At 35.9% G+C, this 17,256-nt stretch overlaps 1 protein-coding gene across 1 annotated transcript in view; it reads left to right on the plus strand.

Moving 5' to 3' along the window:
* The first annotated feature begins 7,981 nt into the window (after nucleotides 1–7,981).
* The window catches only part of EFCAB13 (EF-hand calcium binding domain 13), a 127,174-nt gene continuing 117,899 nt past the window's right edge, over nucleotides 7,982–17,256 (plus strand). Inside the window, 3 exon segments of the mRNA XM_038546015.1 lie at nucleotides 7,982–8,414; nucleotides 15,326–15,371; nucleotides 15,373–15,441. Coding sequence (XP_038401943.1) covers nucleotides 8,185–8,414; nucleotides 15,326–15,371; nucleotides 15,373–15,441 — 345 coding nt within the window. The 5' untranslated portion in view covers nucleotides 7,982–8,184.

Here is a 17,256-nt window from a genome sequence, read left to right on the forward strand (position 1 = left end):
TTTAACTTTTTAAGGAATCTGCATACTGTTTCCCACAGTAGCTGCACCATATGTGTCCACACCAACAGTGCACAAGGATTCCTTTTTGTCCATATCCTTGCCAACACTTGTTTCTGGTGTTTTGAATTTAGCCATTCTGACAGATGTCAGCTATCTCATTGTGATTTTGATTTGCATTTCCCTTATGATTAGTGATGTTGAGCATCTTTTCATGTGTCTTTTGGCCATCTGTATGTCTTCCTCCCCTATATATATCTTATAATATGTCTATTAAGTTATAAAATATATACTTAAATTATAAAATACTGAAAATTTTATACTCTGCCAAGGATTGGAAAACCCTCCAGTAATAATGATAGCTTTATCTATATAAAGACTGAATCAGTTTGATACTTTAAAAAATACTTGTCATGTGTCAGAGGGTTTTGAATTTCTTTACTTCTTTTTTATAGTTTTTGATAAATCAGAGAGTGACGACCAAGATGTAAGGGAAAATGAGAAAGGACAGTGTGTATTTGGGAGTGTGGGGGGCAGAACACAAGTATAGATGGTGGTGGATGTCTTCTCTCTCACTCTCCTAGTACCACTGGGACAAGAGCAGGGAGGAGATGACTTCTTGATTCTCATATGTGCTTCCAGACTTTTTTTCATCCCATTTGCAAAATGCTCAGTTTTGCATCTCACATTATCGGATTATCCTACCCACTATCATTCCCTATTACTTCAGTCAAATTTCAGCCCCTGGCTTTCTGCTGCTCTAACTCTACCTCTGTTGTAATGCTTGTGACTTTAGCATTCATACAGATGATCCTTCCTGTGCTCTGTTCTCTCAGTTCCTGTCCTCCTACAATCATTTAATCTGTCCTCAGTCACTTGTTCCCTATTTCTTATTCTCAATCTTGTATTACCAATAATTCCAACTCTGTTATCTTAATACAGTAGTCCTTTACCTCTTATTCTCGTTAGCACCCCCTTATTTCAATTTCCATGGTTTCACTTACCTGTGGTCAACTATGGTTCAGGAGATGATCTTCCTGACCTATATCAGAAGATCAGTAGTAGCATAACGCTATGTTACAATGCTTACCTCATTCACCTCACTTCATCTCATCACATATGCCTTTAATCATCTCACATTATCACAAGAAGGATAAGTACAGTACAATAAGATATTTTAGAGACACCACATTCACATAACTTTTTTACAATATATTGTAATCTATTTTATTATTACTTATTGTCAATCTCTTACTGTGCCTAATTTATAAACTAAACTTTATCATAGGGATGTGTGTAGAGGTAAAACAATATATACTGGATTTGCCACTCTGTAGTTTCAGGCTTCCACTGGGGGGGTCTCAGGGTGGATCCCCCAAGGATAAGGGAGGGGAGAGTACTGTATGTTCCACTCTCCCTCCATCACAGTCCTATCTTCAGGCTCACTCTGGGCTCTAATAATCCTTGGATCCCACCAGGATCTTCAGTCTATCTTTTTTGGGTTTTTATTTTGAATGTCATTCACCCTCTCTTGTACTTATTTCCCATCCACCTACTCAGTTTGTTTCATGGTCAATAATTAAAACCACTCCTTTGGGGGTGCCTGGGTGGCTCAGTCGGTGAAGCATTGGCTTTTGGCTCAGGTCATGATCCCAGGGTCCTGGGATCGAGCCCTGAGTCAGGCCCTTTGCTCAGGGGGGAGTCTGCTTCTCCCTCTGCCTCCCCCCCTGCTTGTGCTCTCTTTCTCCCAAATAAATAAAATCTTAAAAAAAAAATCCACTCCTTTGTATTCCCCGGTTCCCTTTCACATTTTCCGTTCGTTTTACTTTCTTGGCTAAATTGTAATCCTAGATTAAATCTAGATCTCTGCTTCAGTGCCAGAATTTCTGAATTGAACATAGCAAGAGAAAAAAAAAACACAACTATACTTACTGGTTTTACTTTAAATTCATGTAAATTCATGATCACTTCCTCAAGGGGCCCTGATGCTGCTCAGCAACTATATCAGGTACCCATGGGCTATTAGTTTTTCCATTTTCCTAGAGGACTGTTTTGTAACAGTATCTCTGTCCTCAAACCTCTAGTATGTCTTCTCATATCCTTATTCTTAGTTGATTATGTTGCTTCCTTTTCTACTAAGAAAACTAAAGCACTTAGGGATGCCTTGCTGGCTCAGTTGATATAACATGTGACTCTTGATCGCAGGGTCTTGAGTACAAGACCCATGTTGGGTGTAGAGCCTATTTAAATTAAAAAAAATTTAAAAAATATATATGTATTAGAAAACTAATCAGAGGATTTCCACAAGCTTCCACAACCACATCTACTCTTTATGTAATTAAGAAATTAGCATGCTACCTGAATGGCTTCTCTTAGGATTATTGGTGTCCTCCATGTTGGAAAACCTAATCAGTCATTTAGTACTCATCTTACTTGACCTAATGGCAGCACTTGTCCCAGTCGATTACCCATTCTTCTTTTTTTTTTTTAATAAAGATTTTATTCATTTATTCATGAGAGACACACACACAGAGAGAGAGAGAGAGAGAGAGGGGCGGAGACACAGGCAGAAGGAGAAGCTGGCTCCATGCAGGGAGCCCGATGCGGGACTCGATTCCGGGACTCCAGGATCAGGCCTTGGGCTGAAGGCGGCGCTAAACCGCTGAGCCACCCGGGCTGCCCTCATTCTTCTTTTGAAGTACTTTTTCTCACTTGGGTTTTAGGAATCTAGACTCACCTGATTTTCCTCCTTTTACAACTATAGTGATTGTTTCAGAAAGGACTTTACATCATGTTATCTCTAAGCTCAAAACACTCCAGTGGGTTCCCGTCTCAGCACACAAGCTAGGGGCCCTCTATATCCGCTTGCCTCCCTTGACTCCTCTGCTCCCCTTGTCTCCTTTCCCTTTGCCTTCTCTGCTTTAGCTTTTTGGGCCTTCCCACTCTTGCTTGAACAATGAAGCTCCTTCTTACTTCTGAGCCTTTGTACTTGGTTTTCTCTGGCTGACATGCTTTCTCCTAAGATATTCATTGGCTTTCCACTTTAATTCCTTCAGGTCTGTACTCAAAAGTCTCCCTTTCAGTAGAATCTTCCTTGGCTCCCCTGTCTATTCCCTGCATCTTTTCCCCAACACCATACTTCATATTCTTCTCCCCTACTTTACATTTTTTTTAGTATTTATCACAGAAAACATACTACATGTTTTACCTACTTATCTAGGTCTACATCTCTCTTCTGAGATGGATTCATTTTATTTTTGATGTGTTTTGAATTCCAAGAATGTTGGACATACCCCATTCAACAGTAATTAGTATAACATTTCAGAAATAAATGATTTTAAAGTACTATCTCTAATAGAATATTCATATTTGCAGTTAAACTTGACAGTATGAAAATGACACTGATAATTATAACTAACAATATGATATAACTAGCAATGTAATAAATAGCACATCCAATGTGACTCAGATATGAGTACAAAAACATTGTGAAAATGTGGGGAATTTCTAAAATTGGTTGGTATGTGATGTGGAAGTCTGGTTTAAAACAGGCTTTTTTTGCAGTAGTTTTTTTTTTTTTTTTGACAGGCAGTATTATAGGGTGCTGAAGACCATGAGCGCTTGAGTTAGGCTGCTGAAGTTCAAATTCTGAGTCCACTATTTGTTGGCTATGTAATCTTGTGGAACTTGATCTAAATCTTTATTTTCCTCATCTGTAAAATAAAGGTAATGATAATTCTTTAAAAGATGTTTGTGAGGAATAAATGAAATAATTTATGTCAAAGTGTTTATTATAACGTCTGGTACACGGTAAGCATTTAATAACATCAATGATTGCTGCCATGTTAGTAGTTCTGCTTCTCTGGGTTTATTTGAATAAATAAATATAACTGGATTTTTCTGCTTTTTATGTCATTTGAGTTTGGATTTCTCTACTTCTTATACTAAAAGGTAAAGTTAAGGGACTAGATGATCTCCTGTGAATTACAATCTACTAACTGCTTTTTTCCCCCCAGCTTTCACACACATATCTGGGTTGGGGAATACCTATTTGGTTTATGCTGTGTTACAAGGATAACCTTAGGTAGGTAAATATAAGTAAGTCTCTTAAACAGTCATATGATTTTTTCTTTTTTCTTTTTTTTGGACAGGAAATCCTTTTGTGCTATTGCTCATTCATACTTGTTCATCAAGGCTTTTGAGTCCCAAAGGGCAAAATTTACCTCTAAACTGAAAAATGGAAGCTAAGGTACTTTTATTCTGCCAGATATTTCCTCAAAGCAGTTTCTAAAGACTCCTTCCTCTTCTTTTTTAAAAAAATTAGTTTACACTAAGAATTAGTTTACATTAGCTCATATCCATAATCAGTAAGCAGATTCATAGAGCAATATAGTTACAAGATCTTGCTTAACAACTAAGGTGACTTTTGAGGTCTTTTTATGGGTATATACTGAAATATCTCATCCCAGCAACCTGTGTAGTATCAAGAGATCTGTGGTATATGATGAAATTTATTTTGGGGGGGATACGAACTGGGATAATTTTTCAGGAGAATAAAGGATTTAAACCTACATGAGAGATTGTAGATTTCATAGTTGATGATGTGGAAATCTAGCTAGAAAGTAATATGGAAGATTCAGGGAATGTTCTTATCCATTGGCTAGTATTGTGTCAAACAAAAACAAACCTGGACTTAGTAAGGAGAGACTTTATTAAAAAAGATTATTGCGAGGGAGAAAATGGACTATTTATTGAAATAGCAGGACAGGGGGCTATTGTAATAGGGAGAAGGCTGTGACCAGAAGATCTGCAAGCATCTCAAGGGCTAGGCAGAAGGGCTATCTATCTATCTATCTATCTATCTATCTATCTATCTATCTATCATCTATCTTATCTATCTATCTATCTATCTATCATCTATCTATCTATTATATACAGAAGTCAACAATGGCATGAGCAGATAAATAGATCAGAGAGTGTTTTAGGGTCCTGGAAGAAGGAGAGAAGCTTAACCAAAGCTTGGTGAATAAGCATTTTGTTCTGATTGATCAGTGAGGTTAAAACAGTTTGGCTAATCATTCATGAAACAAAGAAAGGGAATTTTGATCTTGTTATAAGTAAACAAGGAGGGCATCTGTGAGTTTTATCTAAAGTATATGGGGGGTGGTTCTTTGCAGCAAGCCCTGTTCCAGAATACAAAAGGGTGAGGGGGATTCCTTTAATCTTTATTGTTTTCTGGAAGCACGGGGCTCAGGTAAAACTCAATATTGTCAACTGAGAGTTCTAACCCTTCAAATTTATGCTTTTAATGGATTTGGTGCCACCAGGTAAGATGTATCTATAGTATAATCCAAAAAAACCCACACCAATTTCAAGGCTTTTTGCTAAGTGCTTTGATGTGTGATATATATATTAACCTGTTCCATATTCTTATACTTAATACTTTGTTGATTGTGCCCTCATAAACTGATGTTGAAGGTGAATTCTTAAAAATTAAAATAAATTAATGATATTAATATAGCATACCAGTTTGTCTTACTTTAGCTATATAATTTATACTTCATACATCTCTAACCATGGAGTTTCAGAGATTGTTTCCTGTTCTGTATCCTAAAGTGTCTGTCCACTATTTAACTGCTTCTGTTCATCTGGTATTTGATAAACAGGTTTTTGTGCTTCTCTATATTTTTAGATCTTCCTCTTATCTTCCTAGTTTCTATTTTGAGTCATTTTTCTCAATGTCTCTAAGAAATTTTTCATCATTCCTAATAAATATCTCATTAAGGCAGCAAATCAGATCGCTTTTTTGAAGCAAGTTGTTAAAGATGTGCCTCTGTTGTAAGACAAATGTATGCAGATCCTAAAAGTCCTTAAATTCGTTCCCTTAATTTCCATTGTATGCAGAAATAGAGGTTCTCTAAACTCCCTTAGTGATCTGCTTTATAAATTGTGTAATTGTGTAATTTGTTCAGGGATTAAAAATTAATATACCTTTGATCAACTAGATGCATTCCAGTTGCTTTAAGCAAACAGCCTAATTTCGAAAGAATATATTTCTAACTTCATTCCTCTTTTTCTAAACATGTTCATTGCTCCTAGGCTTTAGTTCCTTTTTGTTGTGTGTGTGTGTGTCTATTTAGAAGTAATATAGCTGCTGCTTTTTTTCTTTCAAAGAGAAACTTTATATTTTAGAGCAGTTTTAGAGTCACAGCAAAATTACATTCCCTGCCCCTATACCTGTGTAGCCTCCTTCACTATCAACACCCTGCACCACAGTGGTACATTTGTTACTATCAATGAACCTACACTGGCATATCACTGTAACCCAAAGTCCATAGTTTACATTGGGATTGACTCAGTGTTGTACATACTATGAATTTGGACAAATGCATAGTGACATGTTGCCCTTATTATATAGAATAGTTGCACTGCCCTGCATATCTTCTGTGCTCTGCTTATTCATCTCACCCCTCTCCCCTGCCCAATCACCACAGTCAACCACTGATCTTCTTAGTCTCCATGGTTTTGCCTTTTCAGAATGTCATATAGTTGGAATCATATGACAGCTTTTGCAAAAGAGCTTCTTTCACTTAGTAATATGCATTTAAGACAACTCCACGTCTTTTAATGTCTCAATACCTCATGTCTTTTAAAAAATATTTTATTTATTCATGAGAGACAGAGAGAGAGAGAGAGAGAGATGCAGAGATATAGGCAGAGGGAGAAGCAGGCTCCCCTGGGGACCCCAGTGTGGGGCTCAACCCCAGGACCCCCGGATCATGACCTGAGTTGAAGGCAGATGCTCAACCCCTAAGCCACCCAGGCATCCCTCAATAGCCCATTTCTTTTTAGTGCCAAGTAGTGTTCCATTTTCTGGATATACCACATTTCATTTATCCATTCATCTACTGAAGGACATTTTTTTCCAAGTTTTGGCAGCTATTAATAAAGCTGCTGTTAACATCAATGTGCAGGTTTTTGTGTGCATATAGGTTTTCAACTCCTTTAGGTAAATACCAATAAGTGCAATTGTTGCAACATATGGTAAGAGTATGTTTAGTTTTGTGAGAGACTACCAAACTGTCTAAGTGGCCATGCCATTTTGCACTTCCACCAGCAATGGATGAGAGTTCCTCTTGATCCACATCCTTGCCAGCATTTGGTTTTGTCAGTATTTTGGATTTGGGCTATTCTAATAGATGTGTAGCGGTATCTTGATGTTTTAATTTGCAATTTCCTAATGACCTGAGCAATCTTTTCATGTGCTTCTTTGCTGTCTGTACATCATCTTTGGTAAGGTGTCTATTAAGATATTTTGCCCAATGAGGGGGGCACTTGGCGGGATGAGCACTGGGTGTTATGTTATATGTTGGCAAATTGAACTCCAATAAAAAAAAAAAAAAGAAGATCTTTTGCCTATTTTTTTTTTTTGAGAGAGAACATGCACACGTGGGGGAGGGGCAGAGGGAGACACAGAGAGAGAATCCCAAGCTGGCTCCATGCTGGGCACAGAGCCCTTTGTGGGGCTCAACCTCACAACCCCAAGTTCATGACCTGAGCTGAAACCAAGAGTCGGGCACTTAACTGATTGAACCACCCAGACACCTTGATCTTTTGCCGTTTTTTAAAAAAGATTTTATTTATTCCTGAGAGATGCAGAGAGAGACATAGGTAGAGGGAGAATCAGACTCCTCGCAGGGAGCCTGATGTGGGACTCAATCCCGGGACCTGGGATCACGCCCACTGAGCCCACCCAAGTGTCCCTCTTTTGCCCATTTTTAAGTTGGGCTGTGTTTTTTCTTATTATTAAGAATTGTATATTTTTTGAATATACAAAAAAATTCAGCCCCTTATCAGATATGACTTTTGTAAATATTTACTCTCTGTGGCTCATCCTCTCATCCTCTTGAGAGTGTCTTTCACAGAACAGTTTTTAGTGTAATGAAATAAGCTTAAGATGCCTTAAGAACCAGATTCAACAGCTGTTAGATACGTTCATGAATATTGGGCATTTTATAGCTGCATAATGCACTGAAGATAGTTGGTGGTGTTTAGAATATGTACCTAATCTGTACCAATGCACTAATAATTAAATCCTTCGATAAAATTCTGTTTGGTAGCATCATTTTAGAGAAAATGCTGATCAACAATGAATGATTTGACCTAGAATGTCAAAATTTAATTTATATGTGCAAAGAGAACATAGTTGACTCTGCCTCTTGGTTGCTTCACAGGCAGAAAAACAATATGAATTTATCAGATCATGGCTGTAATTCTTTTGTAACCAACTTGACATCAAGACATATGAACAACAAGAAAGACATCAAGTTTTCTAAAACAACACAGAAGAGAATTTCACATGAAAATAGGGGTTTGAGACTAGAATCCAAAAAAATATGAGTCAAACTTTGAACTTAGTTGAATTATACTTCCGCAAGTTTGAGAAAACCAAAAATGTAGCTCATAAGTTCTCATAATGTACTAAATATAGAGGATCATGCTTTTTTGTGGCCATTTCTTCGGAGTGTAGTTTTGATTTCTAGATAGCCATTCTTTCCATTTTTTTCTCACTTCTCTCACAACCAAATAGAAGCCTATAAACCATCATAGACTTCTAGTTATAGGAGGGCAATTATCCATATGTCAGTAAGCTTGTCTTTTTTTGACAAAATAATAAATTTAAGTGTACAATGTGATGACAAATATATGTTTACATAGTGAAATGATTACCATCTTTTACTCATTTCACATATTTATCTTATTTACTTTTGGTGAGAACACTGAAGTTCTACTCTCTTAGTAAATTTCAATTTTACAATACAGTATTATCAACTATAGTCATCATGTTCCATATTAGACTCACAGACCTTATTATTTATCTTTTAACTGAAGGTCTGTACCCTTTTATTAGCCTCTCCCTATGCTTATTTCCCCTGCCTGCAGCCCCTGGAAATCACCATTCTATTCTCTGTTTCTATGAATTTGGCTTTCTTTAGATTCCACATATAAGTGAGATCATCCAGTATTTGCCTTTGTCTATTTGACTTATTTTATTTCACATAGTGCTCTCACGGTACATCCATGTTGTCACAAATGGCAGGATTTCATTCTTTCTTGTGACTAAATAGTATTCCTGTGTGTGTGTGTGTGTGTGTGTGTGTGTATGTGAGAGAGAGAGAGAGAGAGAGAGAGAGAGAGATTGAGATCACATCCTTAACCATTTATCTGTTGATAGACATTTAGATTGTTTCCATATCTTGGCTATTATAATGCTGCAGTGAACACAGAAGTGAAGATATTTCTTTGAGATCCTGTTTTCATTGCCTTTGAATATATATACCCAGAAGTGGAATTGCTGGATCATATGGTAGTTACATTTTAATTTTTTGAGGAAACTCCAAAGTTTTCCGTAGTTGCTACACCAATTTATGTTCCCACCAGCAGTGCACAAGAACTTCCTTTTCTCCACATTCTTGCCAATACTCGTTTCTTCTTGAAAATAGCCATTCTAACAGCTGTGAGGTGATATCTCATTGTGGTTTTGATTTGCATTTCCTTGATGATGAGGGATGTTGAGCACCTTTTTCATGTATCTGTTGGCCATTTGTATATCTTTTTTGGAAAAGTGTCTATTCAAGTCCTTTTTAAATTGGATTTTTTTTAAATAAAGATTTTATTTATTCATGAGAGACACAGAGACAGAGGCAGAGACATAGGCAGAAGGAGAAATAAGCACCCTGCAAGGAGCCTGATGTGGGACTCGATCCCAGGACTCTTGGATCACACCCTGAGCCAAAAAGCAGACTCTCAACCATGGAGCCAGCGCCCCAGTTGGATTATTTGTTTATTTCCTATTAAGTTGCATGAGTTCCTTGTATATTTTGACTATCAATTTGTCAGATATATGGTTTTGCAAATATTTTCTCCCATTCCGTAGTTTATGTTTTCATTTTGCTGATGGTTTCCTTTGCTGTGCAGAAACTTTTCAGTTTGATGTAGTCCCACTTGTTCATTTTTGCTTTTGTTGACTTTGCTTTTGGTATCAAATCTGAAAAGTTACTGTCAACACCAATGTCAAAGAGCTTATTGCTTATGTTCTAGAAGTGTTACTCTTTTTTTCTTAAGATTGCTTTGGCTCTTTGAGGTCTTCTGTGGTTCTATACAAAGTTTAGGAATATTTGTTCTATTTCTGTGAAAAATGCCACTGGAATTTGGATAGGAATTGCATTGTATCCATAGATCACTTTGGATAGTACGGTATTTAAACAATATTAATTCTTCTAATCCACAAATAAAGAATGTCTGGCCATTTATCTTCAGTTTTTTTAAAAAATTAATGTTTTATGGTTTTCAGAGTTAAAACTGAAAACTCCTTGGTTAAATCTACTCCTAATTGTTTTATTTTTTTAGCTTTTATTTATTTATTTGAAAAAGAGAGAGAATATGAGCACAAGTAGTGGGCAGAGGCAGAGGAAGAAAGGGAGAGAGAAGCAGACTTCCTGCTGAGCAGGAAGCCTGATGTGGGGCTTGATCTCAGGACCCTGAGATCATGACCTGAGCCAAAGGAAGATGCTTAACTGACTGAGCCACCCAGGCACCCCTGTATTTTATTTTTTGATGCTATTGTAAATAGGATTGTTTTCTTAATTTCTCTTTCTGATGGTTGGTTGGTTGTTAGTTTGTAGAAATTTCTGCAACTGATTTTTGTATATTGATTTTGTATCCTGCAACTTTACTGAATTTATTTATTAGTTCTACAGTTTTTTGGTAGACTCTTTAGGGTTTTCTATATTGTGTAAAAGATCATGCCATCTGGAAACAGTTTAACTTCTTTCTTTCCAACTTGAATGCCGTATATTTCTTTTTCTTGCCTAAGTGATCTGGCTAGGATTTCTAGTACTATGTTGAACAAAAGTGGTGAGAGTGGACACCCTTCTCTTATTTCCTGATTGTAGAGGGAAAGCTTTCGGTTTTTGACTATTTAGTATGATGTTAGCTCTGGGCTTATCATATATGGCCTTTATTATATTGATGTATGTTCCTTCTTCCTCCTCTTGGAGGCAGCATATATTTGGGTCTTTTTTTTCTTTTAATCTGTTCAGTCACTCTGTGTCTTTTGTTTGGAGAATTTAGTCCATTTACATTGAAGGTAATTATTGATAGATATGGACTTATTGCCATTTTGTTGACTATTTTCTGGGTTTGTTTGTTCTTTCTTCCTCTTGCTTTCTCCCTTTGTCATGTGATGATTTTTTTTTTTTGTAGTGATATGCTTAATTTTTTTTTTTATTTTTAAGAAATCTCTACACCCACCCAATGTGGGGCTTGCACTTACAACCCTGAGATCAAAAGTCGTTTACTCTGCCAACTGAGCCAGCCAGGTGCCCTTCTAATGATATTCTTTGATTCCTTTCTTTTTATCTTTTGAGTATTTACTGTATGTTTTTTTGTCTGTGTGATTACCATAAGGCTTATATAAAACACCTTATAGCTATAAGTCTATTTTAAGTGATATCAACGTAACTTCAAAGGTATATAAAAGTTCAACATGTTTATACCTCCTCATTTTGGATATCAAAATTTACATTTTTTTTTTATGAGAGTCACACACAGAGAGAGAGAGAGGCAGAGACACAGGCAGAGGGAGAAGCAGGCTCCATGCACCGGGAGCCCGACGTGGGACTCGATCCCGGGTCTCCAGGATCGTGCCCTGGGCCAAAGGCAGGCGCCAAACCGCTGCACCACCCAGGGATCCCCCAAAATTTACATATTTTTATATTGTGTATCTATTGACAGATTATTGTGGCTATGGTTATTTTTAATACCTTGGCCTTTTAACCTTTATATGAGAGTTTTATGTCTTTTACCTACACCATTACAATGTTAGAGTATTTTGAATTTAAGTATATATTTACATCTACCAGTAAGATTTGTTTTCATGTTACTAATTAGTATTCTTTCATTTTGCTTGAAGAACTCCCTTTAACACTTCTTATAAGGCCAATCTAATGTGATGAACTCCTTTCACCTTTTTTTGTCTGTAAAACTCTTTGTCCTTCCATTCTGAAGGACAGCTTTACAGGATAAGGTATTTTGGTTGGCAGTTTTTCCCCCCCACAGCACTGTGAATTTATCATACCACTTTCTTCTGGCCTGCAGGTTTCTGCTGACAAATCTGCTGATAGTGTCATGGGGGTACTCACTAGTCCTTTGTGTTAGATGATGAAAGGCAAGATAGTTATTTCTAGAACACCACAATAAAACTTGTCACTCAGAAAAGAATGGGAGGTGGTAGAAGTGTTCCTTTATTTTCTTTTATTAGCATTGTATATAATAGGTTAATACCTGAGGGCACAATGCCCTAGAGGAATAGGATACAGAATAAATGTTTTTACTTATTCATTATTTATAGTAAGTCATCCAAATTCTATAAAATATTTGAAGCAACTCATAACTAAAATACACTTATACTTTAGGAAAATGAGAAAAGATTTAAAAAATCATATAGTATTGTGGAAGTCATAATTATTTCAGAAATATGAAGATCCTTTCAATGGAGATATATGGAGAGAGGATGGGGGATGTAAAGTAGCAGTAGACCGTAGATTATGACTCATCTGTGTGTTATGAAATCAACTTAGGAGGTCACTACTGGTATTTTGTTTAAAAAGAAATTAGAATAATGTTGAAAACATTAGTCTTTTTTTCACATAATAAGTATTGTGAAATTATTTCAGTTCTTTGTCTCTTTGTATATGTGTACTATATCTTGTAGAAATGTATTTTGTATTCTGGGTCATAATCAAAATAGTTAAAGTCATTACCTTTGTGAGTGGAGAACTACAGAGGAGATGAATCATAGGGCAAATTCATGGGGGTGGGATAGTGGCGAAGGGCAATGTAAGGTCACTCTCAGGGTAGGAATTCAGGGGATTGAATATAAAGGGATAGAGAGTCAAAAGGGCAAGCTACCTGTAAAGGAAGGGGAGTGCTGTGTATGATAAAAATTACCTTTATATCACAATTTTGTTTAGAGCCAAGTTTATCTAAAGCTGTTATATATTCAATCCATTCATTGTCCTATGTATGACCTAAATAGCCCTTGGATAGCAAGGCTGCTAAAGAGTCTTTAGTTTTGCTTTGTAAGGATTAATAAATTATTTCTTGTAAAAGACTGAGTTATAGACCAATTGATGTGGGTTCTGGGTAGGAATGAGACTGTGGTTGTTTGCATAGTAATTCTCAAATTTGTCTGCACATTAGAATCTACCCCATCACTTTTTTTTTTAAACCCATCCACCTATCCACCTCCTTTCTGGTAGCCATCAGTTTGTTCTCTGTAGTTAGGAGTCTGTTTCTAGGTTTTGTTCTTTTTTCCCCACTATAATTTTTTGTTTCACATATGAGTGTGAAATCATATGGTATTTGCCTTTTCTGACTGGTTTCACTGGCATAATACTCTATAACCACATTCATGTTGTTGCAAATGGCAAGATTTCATTATTTTTTATGGCTGAGTAATATTCTATTGCATATATATAATATATATATTATATATATATATATTTATATTTATACCACATCTCCTTTACCCATTCATCAGTCAATGGACATCTGGGCTCTTTCCATAATTTGGCTATTGTAGATAATGCCACTATAAACACCTGGCTATTTTTAAAAAATTACAAGTATCAGCCCGTTCCCAAAATAACTAAGTCATACAGTTGGGAATGGGACACAGATGTTAGTATTTTCAAAGCTCCTAGGTGATTCCAGAGGGCAGACAAGTTTGAGTCTTGCCAAGCTCAGAATTATTCCTAGTCTACAGAGTCCCAGAAACACAAAGTAATTTTAAGGTTGTCCTTGAGTTGTAGGTCTACCTTTGATTACTTGAAGCAAAGTGTTCAATTTCTAAGGGATTTTCTCTTTCAAATTTAATTCAGGCTTATTGTACTCATTTCATTGTTGTATAGTTTAATGGGATGTTTGCATGACAAAAGTTCTTGACAGTCCAATAAGAAGAAGGAAAAGAAGCAGAAACAAGAAAAAAAATCAAGTAATAAGGAAGCAGGATAATTACTGAAAAGCATTCCAGCTTCTAGTGCCCAGATTTTAGTCTGAATGATCATTTATTAAAGGGAACCATTTCTTTGGAAAAATAACTGATTGCAGGTCTGGGAAAGGAAATGTACAGATGAGCCTGGAGCATCTGGTGCTACAGAAATAAGGAAACTAACAAAGACTCCTACCAGGGATGCATCAACAGGACTCAAGAGCCTACTTGAAGAGGATCCCATCATACATGAAATAATTAGGGCATCAATAAGGATAATAATTACAAGGAAGTAAGATGAATTTAATGTGTGTAAATCCAGGTGTACAAAATGATATAAAATTATTTTGTCAAGTGAGCCAAATCATTGTTATGAAAAGTGGTAAATAAAGGGAAAGAATAAAGTAATTATCCTGCCTTTCTGTATGAACTATACCACTGGGTAATCAAATAGTACCCAAGAGGAAGTTTCTCTTTATAAAAATATTCTAGTAATGAGTGAAGAAGGAATGATAGATTTATATATAAAGAGTTTATAGTCCCTGATGATTTGCTGAGTCTAGTTATTATGTATAAGTATAGCAGGTAATAACACAATTAGAGAACTACTTATGCATAACACGCCTCCCAATGGAAAGTACTAACATTTATATAGTGGTTTTGCCAAAAAACAAAAAAACGTTAATCCAATCAAGTCTTTACAATTCTACAACCATGGTGATATAATTAGCAAAATCCAGAGTGGAAAATATCTAAGACAAATCATCTGGGGATGATGATGATGATGATGATTATAAAAGACGTGGAAGAAGAACCTATAGATAAAAGATGATCTAAAAGACACATCAACAAACTGTAATGGGGACCCTACTGATTCCTGATGCAAAGTGTTAAAAAATTTTGACGTTTATGAAACATTGGAAATTTGAACACTGTTTGATAATATTAAGAAATTATTGTTAATTTTCTGAGAGTCATAATCATGTTTTAAATGTTTTTAAAAAGAAAAAACATCTTGTAGAAATTCATGTTTAAATCTTTACACATGAAATAATCCGATCTTGGAATTTGCTTCAAAGTAATAAGAAATGGGAGTAAGGATAGGGATATGGATGAAATAGGATTGCCCATTATTGAAGCTGGGTGATGGGTACATGGGAAAACCATCACATTACTCTGTTTACTTTTGTTTATGTTTGAAAATTTCTACAAATAAAAGATTTAAATAAGAAAAAAAGCAATTCAGGTATTATTTCAATTTTCTGTGCAATTTAGGTATGAAACGTCAATATTCTTCTGTGGTGAAGAAAAATCCTCTGATTTTTTCAGGAGAAAAAAAGGTCAGGAGAAAGAAAAATTTACAAGTACAATTGCATACTAAAAGAACTGAGGTAAATAATGATCTGAAAATATATATTTTACTTTTTAGTGTTGTTTTTAGCTTTCAAACATTCCATCACAATTTAGTCTTTTATTTCTTTTTAAAAATTTTATTTAAATTCAATTAATTATCATATAGTGTACTATTAGTTTCAGAGGTGGAGTTCAGTGAGTGATTCATCAGTCTTAAATAACACCCAGTGCTCATTACATCGAGTGCCCTCCTTAATGCCCATCACCCAGTTACCCCATCCCCTCACCCTTCTCCCCTCCAGCAGCCCTCAGTTTGTTTCCTATGATTTAGAGTTTCTTATGGTTTGTCTCCTTCTCTGGATTTGTCTTATTTTTCCCTCCCTTACCCTATGTTCCTGTTTTGTTTCCTGATTTCCATATGTGAGTGAGATCATATGATAATTTTCTTTAATTTACTTACTTTGCTTCACATAATATCCTTTAGTTCCATCTACATTGTTGTGAATGGCAAGATTTCATTTTTTTGTTAGCTGAGTAACATTCCATTGTGTATGTGTGTGTGTATCTATATATTCCCCTGCTCCTCCTCTCCCTTTTCCTCCTTTTCTTCCTCTTCTTTTTTTTTTAATATAACAAGCAACCCTTTCAGAAGAATATGACATTTCCCCCTTCTTTCTCTATTACACCTTTATTTGTATTACTGTGCCCTCTGTTAATACTTCTCCTGTTGTAACAATGGCTCTAGGGGTTCCTTGGCTGTGGCAACATAACTTCATTCTTGGCCACCATCTTGCTCTGTTTATGGTCTTCTCCCTTGTGTTTGTATCTCAGGTCTCCTTCTACTTCTATAAGCTGTCATTGAGATCTCATCTTGAGATCCTTGACTTTGTTCCATATGCAAAGATCTTTTATCCAAATAAAGTCATATTTACAGGTTCTGAGGATTAGGATATGGGCATATCTTTTGTGGGGCTGCCATTCAACCTACTATATTCAATATATGATGTATTTAGATACACTCTCTATTTTGTGTGGGCAATTTCTCCCAACTGTTTTCTAGATTTTCTTTTTCCAGCTGAATCTAATCTGCAGTTTAATCTATCTATTGAGTTTTAATTTTAGTGCTTATATTTTTTACTTACAGAAATTTTATTTGGTTCTTCTCATAATATCCCTCCTTTTGTGTTCTTTGCTCATGTTCCATAGTTGTTTCTAGATATCCGATAAACCTAATATAAAATCCTTGAGGGATCCAAATCTTCTGTTTATTGCTTTGTCTGATTCTCACTCATTAAGTTATATCTAAATCTGTGGGAATCTCATGATGAGTCTAGATTTAGAGTACCCTTTTACAAGAGAATTTGAATTCGCTTCTGCCCTGCACTTCAGAGGTGTTACAAACATGGGACCACTTTTTAAAAAAATATTTTATTTATTCATGAGAGACACACAGAGAGAGGTAGAGAGATATAGGCAGAGGGAGAAGCAGGCTGGAAGCAGGGAGCCTGTTGTGGGACTTGATCCCAAGACTTGGTATCACACCCACAGCCAAAGGCAGACATTCAACCACTGATCCACCCAGGCATCCCAAACATGGGATCACTTTAAATGAATTTTTTGGTTTCTGTTTTCCTATCCCATATATTTAGTGTAGATTTGAATTCTATGCTCATATGTGGCTAGACCTATAGTTAAAACTAATCAAGAGAAGTATTCTTTCTTCTCTCCTTTTTTTTACAGCCTGGAGCTGAGACAAAGATAAATTTTACTTTGCATACTTCTTTTGGGAGATAAATTGTTTTGATTTGTTGTTGTATTTTTTTTTTCCCTAGGCTACTTTTGGTGGTAACATT

Source organism: Canis lupus, chromosome 9 (assembly GCF_011100685.1).
Source record: "Canis lupus familiaris isolate Mischka breed German Shepherd chromosome 9, alternate assembly UU_Cfam_GSD_1.0, whole genome shotgun sequence".
NCBI classification, from domain to species: Eukaryota; Metazoa; Chordata; class Mammalia; order Carnivora; family Canidae; genus Canis; species Canis lupus.